The sequence below is a fragment of the Myiozetetes cayanensis genome, unplaced genomic scaffold (assembly GCF_022539395.1).
Source record: "Myiozetetes cayanensis isolate MyiCay16 unplaced genomic scaffold, myiCay2020 scf3, whole genome shotgun sequence".
NCBI classification, from domain to species: Eukaryota; Metazoa; Chordata; class Aves; order Passeriformes; family Tyrannidae; genus Myiozetetes; species Myiozetetes cayanensis.
This window is the reverse complement of record NW_026087521.1, coordinates 64,309,984-64,325,944: the sequence shown is the minus strand read 5'-3', so window position 1 is coordinate 64,325,944 and position 15,961 is coordinate 64,309,984. Positions and strand designations below refer to the sequence as shown.

General features: G+C 39.8%; 1 protein-coding gene across 6 annotated transcripts in view; it reads right to left on the bottom strand.

The window, feature by feature from the left end:
* Positions 1-12,220: 12,220 nt before the first annotated feature.
* Positions 12,221-15,961, bottom strand: part of LOC126645133 (solute carrier organic anion transporter family member 1A2-like) — a 45,800-nt gene continuing 42,059 nt past the window's right edge. For all 6 annotated transcript variants that reach the window (XM_050325179.1, XM_050325180.1, XM_050325185.1 and 3 more), the window contains 4 exons: positions 15,739-15,929; positions 15,109-15,173; positions 13,872-13,989; positions 12,221-12,970 (listed from right to left, as the gene is read on the bottom strand). In XM_050325179.1, coding sequence (XP_050181136.1) covers positions 12,811-12,970; positions 13,872-13,989; positions 15,109-15,173; positions 15,739-15,929 — 534 coding nt within the window. In that variant the 3' untranslated portion in view covers positions 12,221-12,810. The remainder of the gene's footprint in view (positions 12,971-13,871; positions 13,990-15,108; positions 15,174-15,738; positions 15,930-15,961) is intronic.

Below are 15,961 nucleotides of genomic sequence, written 5' to 3'. Positions count from 1 at the left end.
TCTTCACTCTTTTTTTTTTTTTTTCCCTCTGAAGTCTAAACATTAAAGCTACATGAAGAACCTCTCCAGAGGGAACTCCCTGCCATCCACCCAACAACCGCGGGGTGGTTCAGCACAAGAGCCCCCAGAGCGCAGGCTCAGTTTTTCCAAGCGTCTTACCTGCAGCTTCAGTAACTTTCAGTCCTTGGTGCCTTTGATGGGGGTCAGCAGAGATACTGAGAGATGACTTTTAGCTCCTGAAAGGGCATGAATTGCTTATTGACATGTGCCACTTTTTGGTATGGGCCCTCTGTGTCACAACCCCAATGAAGAGGTGCAAAAGGGCTCCTCTTGGGAACCTAAAGAGAAGCAGATGCCCTCAGGAAATCACAGCCTCAAGTCAGACCCCCTGCCAGTTATGAATCAGTATTATTAAACATGATCAGCAGCAGTTCCTGCAGGTGCCAACAGGAGATGTGGGATGGCTCCAAGCTGACTCCAGGCTGGCCAAGCAAAAGAGTGAGTGTAGCACCCACAGCTAGTCCGGCTCTCAAGCAGAAGGTCCGGCTAAGCAACCACAAGCAGAAAATCAGATCTCTCATCTAACAGGCCACAGAAAGCGCAAACCCACCTAACCTGTGTCTTCTCTAGAGCACCACTCTCCAGAGCTAGGAAAGATTCTGACTCAGATGTCATCCCAGGCGTTATCAAGTCTCAAGAAATAGTTCTTGGTCATCTGGTTGCATGGAACAGCACAGCATTCAGAAACTTGAATTACAAAATCAGATTGACATATAATTAAAGGATCTTTCTGGTGATTTCTAAACAGAGAAAGTAAAGTTTTATGACTACAATATCCTCAGGAATACTGGAAGGAAAAAACTTTGCCCCACCATCCCCTTTCTTTTCAGCAAAAGGTAATACTAATAAAATATAACTCTTGATAGAGTTTGTATGAAAAGCCTTGATTAGCTTTTTCTGTATAAAAAATACATTAAGAGATTTGCTAAAGACTAAAGTATATCAATGAAATATATGGAAATATAATATTTAGTCATGAAAGCTAAAAGCAATAATGAACTTGTTAAGTTTGTAAATATGCACGCTCTCACTGCCACTGAAGCCTGGAGGTTTACTGCAGACAGTCATTTTATCCGTCATATTCACAGTTGTCATTGGATTTTGCTTGATGGAAATTTATACTTTTTACTGCGATCATTATATAATTATTGATTTATTATGGATCTTAATTTAAAGATTCAGTTTTTCTATATTGCCAGCAGGACTCTATGTTGTCACCAGATACTCACTGACGTAATCAGAACACAGCTTATTTCTCCTATTTAGTAAGAATATTTGCAATACAGAAAAATGTTATTTTGTATAATGGTTTATTGCAATATTCCTGCATTAGTCGTTTAAATGCTAATTTCTTGTTTAATTAATTTGGTTTTAACACATGGGAATAATGTACATACTGAAACTCACTTTCTCTTAAAACAGTTGAGAATATAAGAAATCCATCAAAACTATTTTTCAATAAACTGATTCTCATTTGCACGCCTTTTCCTTAAGTGAAGAAGAGTTATCTTTGCCTGGTTTTTAATGCCTTAATTATTCTATTTTCTAAAAAGTCTTTAAAATGCTTAGATTCATTCACCAGAATCTCAAAAGAACAAAACAGATTTCACTTCATTGAACAATTTCAATTTGCATATATTACAACCTGCATTTGGACTGCTTTTAACTACTATGATATTGCAAAGTTTGAAGGAAAAAAATATACAAATATTAGCAATGGGTTCCCTATTTATTCTTGCTGTCAGTCTGCAGCCAGGTAGTAGAAGTCTGTTGTAGAAGTCTCAAACACAGTTTTCAAAATGAGATACCCACAAGAATCCCATCAGCACTTTGGTAAATGTCTTTTAAATTTGAATACAAAGAAGTTTATCTAGAGAGGACATGACCCTTCTTGTGATCATTGCACACGGATGGTAGGATCCACTTACAAAGCAGCACTACATGGATTCAGTGCAGACAATTCCAGATGAGCCACTCGATCCATTTATCTTTATAGTCAGAGGAGGGAAAAGAAGCATTTTCCAAAGGTGTAGGTTGGTCTCTTTTAGATACTTACTTCAGGAATGGGATGGCAGGAACTCTAGATATAGCTGTGAAAGTAGGCTCGACAGCAAGATTAGCTTTTGACAACAGGAAGTCAGGAGAGATGAATCCCACCATAAAAGACTTCAGTGCTCCCATAAAAATAGTCTTCTGTAGCTTTTGCAAACTGATCTCCAGTGTCTGGGACAGCATTTGCCGTCATGCCTTGTCCATGAAAGTCAGCTGTGATATGGCAGCTGCCAACAGATTAAAAGGCCCCCTTGCAGGGGCAGTCCTGGAGAGACAAGCCACAGCTCCCCAGATCCCCTCCAGGCCACTGGTACATGCTGGCAGAGCACAGCATCAGCAGCACCCATCAGTGCCTCTCCACAAGCCACAGTGTGGGCTGTGGTGTCAGCCAACAGTCTGACAAGTGGCTGTACTGGGAACCTGTTCTGCAAGGCCTGTGGTAGCATGGAAACTCAAAAACAGGAAGGCAGGTTACCAACAAGGAAGCGTTCATTGTTGCTGCTGAAGTGTTGCTGCTCCCAGTGTGACCCAAGCAGTGGGCACTCAGAGGTGGGTGCAAGACCCCCCTGCAAAGGGCCCCAGGAGCAGCTCCAGTGGGGAGAGCTGTCTCCCAGCTGCACCACCATCCGTATTCCCAGAGCAGGATGTGGTGTCCCTGGTGTGATGTGCCTGGGTGGCTGCACATCAGCGCCCGTGTGTTGTGAACCGCATCAACCGTGAGCGAGAGACTGCGGCTGAGGACAACCAAGGACAGCAAGAGGGTGCACGCTCCCACGCCCAGCCATCTCTTTTCTCCAGGAGGTTATTTTTGTGTGGCTGTCACTCAAGAAACTGCAGAAGTTTTAGTGCTGGCCTCCTGCCACGCAGAGGTGAGGCAGATGGCAGCTCCCACTCAGCAGTTCATCGGCGGAGGAAGTTTTGTGCGAGGGGAACCCGCCTGTCATCGCTTTAGCTGCGCTCGGTTGCACTGATTGAGCTTTGCTGCCAAACAGAGCCCCAGACCGAAGCAGCACAATCCCAAGTGCCAAGAGATCACGTGGTGATGCCGTGCCAGGGCTGATACGGCAGCAAGTCCAAGGCTCAGGGAGCTCAGTCTGCGAGTCACATCATGAGCTCCCTCAGGAGTCACAGAGGGAGGACAAAATTCCCATAGACAGTTCCCTTCCATTGCTGAAACACAGAAGGACAAGATGTGAAAAAAAAATAAAATAAAAAAAGGGGAGAAAAACAGTTAATATTCTACTTCAATAAGAAAAAAGCTCTAAAGAGGTATGATTTGTACATAGGGTGTTTTAGTCTTGTTCTTGACACCAATTTTTCACCTCTGGAAAGGTGCACAGAGGATTTAGGGATGCTACGCTAAGCTATCATTTGATCTTATTTTAGTAATTTCATCTTCTTTAGGTGCCAAAGAAAAAATCATGAAAGACAAAGATACAAGTGGTAAAAATAATTTCAGAATGCTTCTATGAGCATTTTATCCTGTAAAACTTAATTTGGGAACTGTTCACAGGCCTCATGCAAAATTGATGCCACCTAACTCCGCAGTAATGAAATTTTCTCTCCAAGGATGAGACCCTACTGAGGACTTGTGTAAAAGCCTCAAACAGTAATAGTAGATAAGGAGTTTTACTGATCTGTTCAAACTGCAAGACAAATGTTAGTGTGTGTTTCTATGGGATAAAATACTAATAACCTTGGAGGAATAGACATAAAAAATTATTTCAACTCATATCACTTCCTAGAAAGATAAGCTGCATGTATCTAAAAAAAAATCAAGTTTTTGTCAGCATTAATGCATGACTTGCAGTCCAGATCTGTAGTACAGGCTGGATAAATGCTTTAAACTGGATAAACAAACTGTTGTTTAAATGCATTCTATGCTTACAAATAAAATATTATGGGTTTTGAATAGCCCAAACGTGTACTGGGGATGCTTTCAAAGCTGAAAAGGAGAAACCTAAATACCACTGACAGCCTTCAGAAAAGGGATACCCACATTCAATGCATGCCATTTGAAATCACCTTTTACAAGTGTCTTGTGTGCAAGTTGAATTAAACATGAACCTAATAAACTGATGGGGAAATTTAGCTCTAAAAATCACAGCCCTTTTTTGCCAAAGACAGTTTGTATTAAAAGAAAGTAGACAAGTGAGTCTATAGTGAAATACAACCCAAAGGAAATCATCCTCAAATATGTTATTGCTGATGCTTTTCTCAGGCCAAGATCTCTGATGACCTCTCTAAGCTCCAGCTCAGACTGGAAGCTACTCACTGCCTGTGCCAGCTCCTTGGGAATGCGAAATGTGCCTGAGCCAGGAAGCAAGGAACAGAGAACTTCCCCACAGCAGGAAGCTGGATCACAAGGTGTGGTTGTGCCTCTGTGAGTAGAGCAACAGTGGAGAGAAACCCTCCACTTGTAAATAGGTAATTCTGGGCGCTTCCAGTAACATACCTGTGCAAGGAGTACACTTTCCATCTTATCTAGTTCTCAAATAGTTTTCATTCTGTCCTTGGTGGGAAATGTAGGAGGAACACCTCGGTACCAATTTGTTTGTGCATTAGGATGTTAAAAAGTTACCTTTGCTTTTTTCAGCTATGAAGAAATCCTAAAGTAATTTTATATGCAAGATTATTATGACTTATGCAGCTTAGAGGTGTTTTGCTACTAAATGGTGTTTTAAAACTCATTAAAGAATACTTAAAACTTTGTGCTTTCACTTAAAAAGTGCTAGATGTGGGAAGTTCCAAGGAAAACATTTCCTAATTTATCCCCAGATCAGTAATTCTCTTTGTAGTTCCAAGGACGGCTGCTTTTCTCACAGACACTTTTTGAAAAAAATATTTCACATAGGGTTTTGTTTTTCAATAAAACTATGCATTAAGGATTTTTAAGCATTAGTTGCAGTAATTGGTTTTGAGGGAGCTAGGTTTTTCCATGAGAAGTATGTAAAGCAAACATCGTCTGAACTATCATTAACATTGTTGTGCAGCATTATCTCAGGCGAACACCGCGTGGGAATTTCTTACTTCTACCAAAGAATGTAAAGATATCTCCCCCTACAATTTGTGAGAAAAGTCATAGGTATCATTGGAGATATTGTAGTAAACATTAAAAAGGCAGAACACTCACTGTTCTGGTGTTCCACTCGAGGCAGCAGCACGGTCACTCATGTTTCTTTGTTACAGAAGTTCTGTAAAGTTAAAAACAGGAGTCCCTGAAATAAGTTTCTGATACTCAGCTACACAGGACCAATTACAACTCAGTTTACAAAAAAAAAAAAGTTTCTTTGCTTTTTGCTTTGTTAATGTCACAAATTATTGAAAAATGCCAAAGGTAAAAAAAATCACACTGTATCAAAATGTTAAAGCAGTACAGGAAGATCTTTTTCAAGGAGGCAAAGCAAAGTGCCATCCATTAACCAGTTTTCAGAGCAATAGGATGTTCATTACATGAGCATCACAAAAATTTCATGCATTCTTGAGACAAATCATAACATTCATAGTACACACAGGGAAGTTACAGGTTTGCCTTAGAGAGATTGACACAGGTAAATACCTGAAGAATTAAAAAAATTAAAGAGAAAAAATTAATTCTAAATTGTATGAGAAACTCTATATTAAAATAAAACCCTAAACACAACAGGGTGACTGTGACATACTGGGAAAAGTTCCAAGAGAGTAAAATTAACAGGGTATAACAAAATCTCCAGAGAATAGAAGTCATAACACCTATATTTTAAAATTAGACTTGACAAACATCAATAAATACGTGCAAAGAAATAATCTTTTATTGGTGGTAAAGAATGTAATTTATTTACCATACTCAACTTGTAGATTCAGAAATGTTGAACCAACTCGATCAGGACTAGATTTACAAGCCCAGGACACTAAATTGTTCCCATCTGTTCATTACCATCACTGCCTGCATTCTCCAGCGTGAGCACTTCATAAACTGTAAGTTTAAAGAGTAGTTTAAATCCCCTTTAACAGCCCTGGAGTTACCATTTGCAGCTTCCAGTGCAATTGCTACAAGGCAGATGCACTAGATGTTTTTTGCCTGCTGCAGTGGCACTGCCAGGGATGTCAGCCACAGCACCCTCTGCCTACTGCCCTCCCTTTCTAGGTGCCACAACCAACATCTTTTATCCCAGAGAATTACCTGTCAGCCACACACTCTCAGGAAGTGACTTTTCTTTTCAAGCAAAGCCCAGGTAGCACTGGAGCTATGGAGGATTCCATTGGTGCTGCAAATCCCGGGGGACTGAGGTCAACCCACCTCACTGAAGGACACACTGGCATTTGGCAAAGCCTCTAGTTATGGACAGAGGCCCATACTTGGCTATAAACTCAAAAGCAAAATGTTGCCAAGTACATTATTATAATTCACATGATAGTCTAGGCTGATGCACCATTTCTTTACAGAGAATTGTTTGGGTTATGGGATTATTCCACATTGCACTTGCTAAATGTTATGCTCCAGGTATCACTGCTTGGCTGTTGCCTCACTGCCTAAGGTCTGATTCCCACAGAAACTGCTGTCTTCTGCCTGTCACCCTATGGCATGTAAATGCTCAGTAAGGATCACGGTGCATCAGAGTTATCTGGACCCCATTTCATGCAAATACAAGCTCTTGGTACCTCTTCTGCTTGTTTCACTTTTATAAACTAAAGGCAAATCCATACTAACCTTAATATTGGTGCTCTCTCTTCCTGTCACTTTATTTAAAGCTGTTATTGTTGGTGAGTTTGTGATAATAAACACGTAAATGAGCATTGACAACTCAGCTGTCATTTAGGCACTCAGGCTTTTGAATTTCACAGAGTAATTCCCCATTAATCACCTCTGCATCTGGAAGACTGAACCACAGCCCTGTATAAGCTCCTCTCTGCTTGGCATTACATATACTGTGCAAACACATCAGAAAAGTCTGAGGGTGAAAAACGTGGCATTACAACAGCTACGCTGAACAACTGCAATAGCTCATCCTCAGCATCAAAGCCACCTAAATATATGAAGGGTTTCTGTGTGATATGGATTTCTTAGGGATTTAGCAGCCTGTAGTACTGAATGAAAGCTCTCCCACACCTACCAGACTCTTCCTCCTTCCAGGTATTTACTGAAGTTGTAACACTTTTTTAAACAATTTAGCTGTCTGCCTCCACAGGTGTGTGTGTAATATCAACTTCATAACGTTCATACAGTAATAAGATTTGGAGAAATACAAACTCTTCCCTTCTCTACATACCACTGCCTTTACTAATTAATATAGGAAAAAGTAAACTGAACCTTAAGGTCTCTGATTGTGAGGAAAGCTTATAACTGTATCCAGCTGCTCAGGCCTTGTCTGACCAGAATACATAACAAGATAAATTAACAGAGAAATTTGGAAACAATGAATAGTTTTGTCTCTGCTATATATGAGCTTATAAATACTTCTCTAGCACAATGAACAGGATTTCAGAAGCCAGACTTCTGCATAAAAGTAATTCAATTGAAAAGGGAAGTCCCTTACTAGACCCCCTTTTTTAAATTGTAGTGCCTGGACGACAAAAGAGTGCATAAATGAGTTGTCTGTCTATGTCTGTGTGCAAATATATATATATATATGTTTGAAAGGAATATTCCTGCAAGCTCCTGGCCCTGGAAGCAAGTCACAAAGTAGCAGGAGCAACACTGCAAATGCTGCTATCCTATTATTCAGATTCACAAGGAGGAACATTCAGAGTTAAGTACAATATGCGGTAGAAAACTACATAACCACCACCACCAAAAAAAAAAAAGAAAAAAAGAGCATGTCTTACAAATTTTTGAAATTCCTAAAGTTTCTGCAGAACCTTAAGCTTGTTTTATATATGATCCTGTCTTGACATCAGAAAGTTTTCTCGAGATTGGTTTACTACCTACAGAAGAAAGAAAAATCGTCGTGTTCCAGACAAGCATGCAGCTGCCTGCACTCTGGCCTTCCAGAGAGCTGCTTTGAAACAATAGCAACAGTGAAAGTACAGCATGAACTGGACCACTCTGTGTTTCATTAACCTCAAATGAGAGGGTTGTTTTTTTTATAAAACCTGTTTTGGAACCATTTAAATGATAACACTTGAAAGCCAGGCAGCCTTTAGACCAACACAGGGGGTCAGGGCTTTTTAAAAAGCAAAACCTTTGTAAATGAAGTTTTTCTTCTGCACCACCATTTCCCACCTGTAATGGAGCTTTCCACCTCCTCTTACTCTGACAGGGCTGTAAGGACCCAGCAAGCTGCCACCTACAGTCACATGCATGTCTGCCCTGAACAAACAGTGTTTGTATCCCCTGAGCACCTCTGTTGGAAATTAACTGGGATATATCACGCTTCTGGCATGGAACTACCAAATGGTCTGCTCTAGAAGGGACCTCAGACCTAAGACTTCACCTTCTAAAGAGATACACTTTTTGTCCCGCAATTTTAGTCTCCTGTGATTTAAGAAATCTATGCCCTTGACTCCCTGGACACAGCAAGAGAGGGGCAATTACCAAGCAATTTTCTTCATTCTTAGAGAAAGTCCTAAACAATGAAAGTTCAAGATCCCAACCGGCATAACTGGGAACACTTTATGCCTTATTAAGAACGGAAAAGACTAACAACAATTCTGTAAAATGAAAAAAAAAAGGCAGCAGTAGCCAAGAACTTATTGCTGGATATATCCAGTTTGTATCATGTGACCAGACTTACATAAAACTGTGATTTGTCTTCTTTGCCTGCCAAATCCTATCACAGGTATCCTCAGGGTGTTCCTCTCTCCACATCCACAGGTTGAATTAGCTTCTGGTACCGTGAGGTTTGCTTGGATGAGAAGGATCCGTGGGGAGGAGTCGGCTGCTAAAACTCAGCTTGAGATAGAAGGGTTACAGAAACAGCCCACTGTTCACTTTAGATGAAAGGACTGAAAAAGAAAGTAAACTGAAACTGCCAGTAATATTTATCCAAAACTGTAATGCTCATGTGTTCAGAAGCTACCCATGTTAACATAATATGTTTGTTACACAAACACAAAGCCACCTTCCAAATCAGTCATGCCCTCAGCCAAATTATCATGTGTGGATGGAGCTGGAGATTTGGTCAGCACGCCTCCCTTATGCCCACTAATTAAAATCAGCTTGCCAGGTAACATATTTTCTCCCCTAAATGAGTGATTTGCTGTTAAAAAAAAAAAAAAATTATAATCATAGCTTGAACAGAATGCATAATCAGAAATGTTTAATTGTGCACAAGAAAAGGTTTCAATTCTTAAAATTTGGAAGCAGCAGGGAGACAATGAAGTTTACTCCAGACCCAGACCCTTTATTCCAGAGGTTTTTTAGGACACAGATAAGACTGTTAATAATGACTTGTAAAACAATGAGAGACTTGGCAATTAAGTAGCTGATGAAATTTAAACACAGGGAAAATAATGTAAATTAAAAAAACCCAAACCATAGCCTGCTCACAGATAGAGATGTGCTTTTTACAAAGCATTGCGATTTTCAGTAAGACACTGAAGATTTTTTATTATTTCTTTGAAAATAACTGCTTATGTCCTGATTATGGTCAAAAAATTAAACACCGATGGAATGTCAGGGATCATTACAAAAGACATGGGGTACAAAATGCTAGATACATACATATCAAAATACTAGATATGTGTGCACTGTTTGTTTGTGTAACATTGCCCTTAAAACACCTCCAAGATGGTTGCATGGTAACATTGCCTGAAAAAAATCAAGTGTTTTTCTCGGTGTTTGGCAGCATCTGCATCCAGGCTCCAACACCCAGTCTTCCACTTGATAGGTTTAAGGATCAAAATTCAACTCATGGCCACCCTTTATTGAGTTGAAATTTCAGAGAAAAAGACGTGGTTGATTGAACTGTGAAAGCCATCTGCTTGACTCTCAGGTACTCAGAAAGTAAACCCACCACCCACTTTTATTAATTTAAGATTGGACTTCATCAACTCAAATATTGATACGCTATTGCCTTATAAAAAATGTTACACCAGTTAATTCTCTTGCCATTACTCTCATTTGTGGCTCAATTGTGCTGCCACAATGCTGACATAGGTCTTGGTGCTTGAAATATCAGATCAGGACCAGCCCAAACTTTCAAGCACAGTGAATATCATCTGAGCACCTACTGTAAACCACAGCGAGAACCTCTGTTCAAATGAGGGTCACAGCAAGCGTCAGTCTGGGGTTCAGTCTTTAAATGTCCAGTGTCACTTACTTAAACAAAAAACATCAATAAGGCTGCTCATTTTTAAGCCCATGCTTAGATGTTTTGCTGAATCAAGGTCAGCATGCTCAGAACTGGAAAGAATCAAAAAAGCGTGGCTTTACATTTGAAGGAATAGCTCCAAGAGTATTTTTCTAACCTCCCCACCTAATCCTAGGAATGTCTGTTGTACTGGACGTGGCATACCATACAGGATTTATGATTATCACTTTGGAACCATTTGCACTCTCTGTTTCCTGGTTCTGCTCTGGGGCAGCAGTGTTCCCACCACAGGTTTATGCCCAGAAGCCTCTCTACTGAGCCATCACCCAGCCAGCCTTGTCTCCATCGACACACAGTGTGAGCAGCAGGCTATTGACTGCAAAGTGTCTGGTGAAGGTGGCCTATTTCACTGCTACATTCTCGAGCAGATGAACCGGAACAATTACAAACAAAGTTAATGTATCTATTGAAATGCTAAATTTAAAACTTGGAAACATTCCTATCTGCTTCCTTCCATTTCAAAATACAGCGAGTTAACTAGGTCTGACTCTCTGGCAGTGGTCCATTTAAATGGCACAGATTTGCCTACCTAACAAAGCCCTTTTGTTTCCTACAGCTGTGAAACTTTGGTGCTCTGCAACTTTTCATGTTTCCCGGGTTACCTTGGCACAAAGTGGTGACTAAATGCCTGCAACATATTTTTTAACTCTAGATTTGAAGGAATATAACCACAAGGAAGAATGATGACTTTCAGTAAGTGTCCCTTGGTAGCATTAACAATACTCAAAATCAGATTCAAATGTCCACAAAGCTTCTGGAAGATCTGTGGCTTAAGAGGGAACCACATTCACTGTTCTGCTCTGTTACAGGCTGCATCATGTTTGTTTTTCCTCCATTCCTCTTCCCCACGTTATATGTGCTCAGCTCTATCACCCAGTGCAAAGGGAGACAGGGGCTATGACATACCTTTTCAAAAGACTTTGTCGTAAGGACCTCTTATATTTGAAGAACCTTTAAATTCTGGAGCTGACTTCCTGCTGTGTGGGAAGAAATGGATCTTTTGTCACTGATTCCACAAGGACAGGAAGCAATTCCGAGCACATACACGTACGGTGTTAATAAGACACCTTAAAGTAAACAGATTCTAACTGAAGTAACGAACTACTGTGGCGAAATAGCCTTCCCATTTTTCTCTGGCTGCGAAACGTTCCTAGTGGATTAAGTGGGAGTAAGTCTGTGTCATACAGAATAAACAAGTGGGAAATTCATGCAGGTGCAGGAGCACTGCTCTGTGGTAAAGTTCCAGAAGCTCCCTCCGTGCCTTATGCAGTAAGGAATAATAACCAGGAGCTGCAATAAAAGAGCTTGAGGAGTTATTGCTTGGACACCTGCAGACAGACCTAAGGGCCCTCTGCACTGGGGCAAAATGTGAGGCAGTTCCAAATTAGATGCTAAACCAAAAAGGTGCACCTTGTGTATCTCATATCTGCCAGGTTTTCTATATGTTGGATTTTTTTTTTCCTGAGATGTTTAGGTTTTTTTCCTGAGATATTTAAGACATCCCAGGGCAGCAGCTCACTGTCAGTGAAACCCAAATGGATACTACATTCATTGTAGCATCACATCTGAGAGAAATAAAAATCTGACAAAGACCAGGAAGAGCACATGGATGCCTATGGTATCTGCTGTTTAAAGAATAATTTGAGAAGACATGAAAAGATTTAGGATTTAGCAGACAATGATAGGATGGGCAAAATACAAGCATCATTCTATTACGCTTAAGTGTGAGTTATTTCCCTCTAGAGGGAAGTAAAAAAATTCGGAGAACCTTTCCTTGTCCATTCACTATGCAAACCTTAAAACACCACAACACAGCATTTTTTAAAAATTTAAATTTTTTTTATTGTTTATTATTACCACAACAACCAGCTCATGCCATAAAACAGCTTCCCAATATACTGGCCACCTAACCTACACTATGCAGAATAACAAACAGTCCCCACCTGAAAGGACTAAAAGCAACATTAAATAAATTTATGGAAAACTCGGGCCCAAAGAAGCTACAAATCCTGCCTACAGTCAATGAGACATGTTCTGACAGAAGCCATTGGAGAATTCCAGGATGAAATCTGGCATCACTTGGAGTCAACTGCAGAATTCTCACTATCTTCAGTGAAACCAGGACTGTAAATATATGTTTCTGCTTCAAAGTCCTTTGTCCAGACAACTCAGGCCTGGCATTTCCAAAGTTTTCTTATTTCTACTCCTTGTTTTTTTACACCAAACACATTTTTCTGTGCCTTCTGTTTACAAACTGATACTTTAATAATATAATTAGGATACAACTATGTGTAATTCTATTAATCTCTGTCCAAGTGTTCGTTAGTTAAAGTAAAAAAATTTTCACTAGGATATATCCAATATTTACACTGCAATTGTTTTTCACAATGTGTCCTGCTTTGAAATGCTATTTCACTGCTTCTGGTTCTTTGTCCTGCATTTCTACTGGTTCATTTAATAAGACTGGCTTTTCAGATTTCTGTTTCTTCCTTAAAATAAGGAGAATTAGTGAACTTGGGATATAGGACACTCCACGTAACACTGCTGGCAGGCCAAGATAGAGCCACCTGAAATAAATAATGAGCTCCATTAATATATGCATTCATGAAAAAATAGCAAAATTATTCAGCATACATTGTACTGCAAAAACTACACAGCAGCTCTAAACCTTGTGCCCCTGTCCTTTTGGATCTCACAGAAGATGAGTCAATATGAGAACTGAGAATATGTCAAGTCAGCAAAATGGTTGTTTACGTTACCCAATTCCAGGTAAACAATTCAGCCAGTGAACTCAGCCACCTGGTACTTTTATAACTTTCTCCACAGAGAAAAGAGACAGCCCTGAAAGGGCAGTTCAGTCCACCTGAATAAAACTTCTAGGTATTCATAAGGTAGAAATATTCTTCCAAATCAACCCCAACACATTATTAAAAGGAATCAGTCCAAGGCCATTTTCTTCAAAATTCCCACAGCGCTCCTTGAAGGACTGCAAAAGCATGAAGTGATGAAGTGTAGTATTCTAGGCCAATTTCCAACTTGAGTAACTATATATTCTCTACAAAATTCTTCTTTATTTTAATTCAAGTACTATTTCAACCATTTTCTCAATGATAGGCAATGTAATTTTTCAAAGATATTGCATAGTTGGTCATTAAACATTTTTTCCCACAGAAGCTTACTGCTTTTAATTTTTTTATCAGAATTCAGTGTTTTTAAGGCCTGTTCTCATAAAAGGCTCTTAGTGAACATAATTATGGCACCAAAACATTCCTGTTCAAAGGCTGATTCAATGTCTGTATCAAAGGTTGCATTTGACAAATAAAGCCAATGCCAAAGAAAAGTGTTGTGTCACATCTCTAACACAGGAGCAGTTTGTCCACTAGGAAAAGATAAAGTGCATAAAATCATATCCCTATGCATGTTATAATACAGTAAGAAAGAGAACTTAAAATAAAGTAGGAAACATACCTGTAGGTGTCAATATCATATATCCTACATGCTCCTTCTCCACCACAAGTCATGGTACCCCACTTCAGGCAAGTGGTATCTATCAAAGCTCCAAAGTAAATGGGAGATGGAATTCCAGCTACAAAGAATATTAGCAACATTTCTGTGAATACACTACAGAACCTATGCTGTTTGTCATGTTCTGCATCTGTCCTGTCCTCTTGCAGCATGAACCACATTCTTATAGGAAGCATGAACCGTGCATATCTTGTGTTCCCTCTTCTTCCTTATCCTCCTACCCTCAGCCAAAGGTTTTCTTTCCTGCTGCCTGTTTACCAGGTGTACACATGCTAAAATATGAACTGTGATTTCTATTCAGAACTCAAGATTTCCTCTCATCAGTGAGAGGGAATGTTGTGTTCAATACAGATGTAACAAGAGTGAAGGAATGAAAAACTCCTTTCAGATAAGCAGCAAATGTAGTCAGCTGTCCTGGCTTCTGCTGGTATAGGGTTAATTTTCTTCCTGGTAGCTGGTACAGTGCTGAGTTTTGGATTTAATATGAGAATAGTGTTGATAACACACTGATGTTTTAGTTGTTGCTAAGTAGTGCTTATTCTAAATCAAGTTTTCAGTGGTTCATGCTCTGCTAGTCAGGAGCTGCACGAGAAGTTGGGAGGGAGCACTTCCAGGACAGCTGATCCGAGCTGGCCAAACCATTCCATACCCTAGAATATCGTGCTTAGTATATAAACTGGAGAGAATTGGTTGGGAAGGGTCAACTGCTGCTTGGAGATGAGATGGGCATCAGTAGCAGGTGGCAAGCAATTGTATTGTGCATCACTTTTCCTTCTTCTGCTTTATTCCTCTCATTATTATTATCATTATCATCATCATCATATATTTTACTTTATTTCTAGTATTAACTCTTCTTATCTCAACCTGTAAGGTCTACCTTCTTTTCCAACTCTCCTCTCTATCCTACTGCAGGGAGAGAGTGAAGTGGCTGCCTAGTACTTAGTTGCTGACTAAGTTAAACCACAACATCAGCCTATTGCCCAGTATAAAAAAAATGCCAACTGGAAGCTGTTCTAATTTGCCATGCTGCCTAGATCTGTAAAAAAATGCTAAATTCTTCCTGATCAGTGGCACTCCATTGAAGTAGCTCCTGTGCCATGCCCATAGCCCTGATGTGATCCTTCTCTAACTCTAGATTGGACCTAACTGTGCTTTTAAAGTGTGACAGATATTTTCTTACCAAATACTCTTGAAGCCAGTCCATGGATACCCACTCCAAACGACTTTTCTTCGGGCTTTAGAGACCTGTATGATAAATACATGGTACACTTTTTTTTTATTTTTTACACTTATTAGTAGAAGTAACATTAACTCTGGGGTTTTTTAATCAAACTCATCATCGGTTTAGGTCCAAACCATTCTAATTACAGTGATGGTTGAAAGGGTTCATTATCCTCATTAGATGGTGTTTATTGAAAAATTCCTGAACTAGGACTGCCAAATCACGAAAGGAAGAGCTATTGTCATAGTACCATCCCCTTGAACTGAGGCAAACACAGAGTGCAAGATAGTTGTGCCTTAATCAAAATCATCTTGATGTGACCGATTAACACATGGGTATCACACACCTCAATGGCTCAGTGCCCTGACTTGGTGGTCCTGCATTAATTCAGGATATAGCTGATAGCCAGAAGCAACATCAGATTATAAAACTGGCATGACACTAAACCTTAACGGCACAAAATGACATAAGAGTTTTCTGCTCTTCCTCCTTCCATGCATAAACTAACCAGCTTTTAATTCCTGGGAGTCTTTGACCTTAGAATAAAAAGCTGAGTAGATTTCATAAGATGAGGACATTTTACTGTACCTTATTAAGACCATGTATCCAGGCATGGCTGCCAAGGAAAAAATGAAGCTGCAGACTAATGACAGTATCAAAAAATAATGAAGCATCTTGTCACAGTTTTCATCTTCTTCACACTGGCCCAGAATTGCAGAGGCATTTTGAGATGAAAACCCTAACCCTGAGGCTGCAACACAGGTGCAGTTTTCAAATACCTGTCAAAAAGAGTATTTTAATCACACAGATT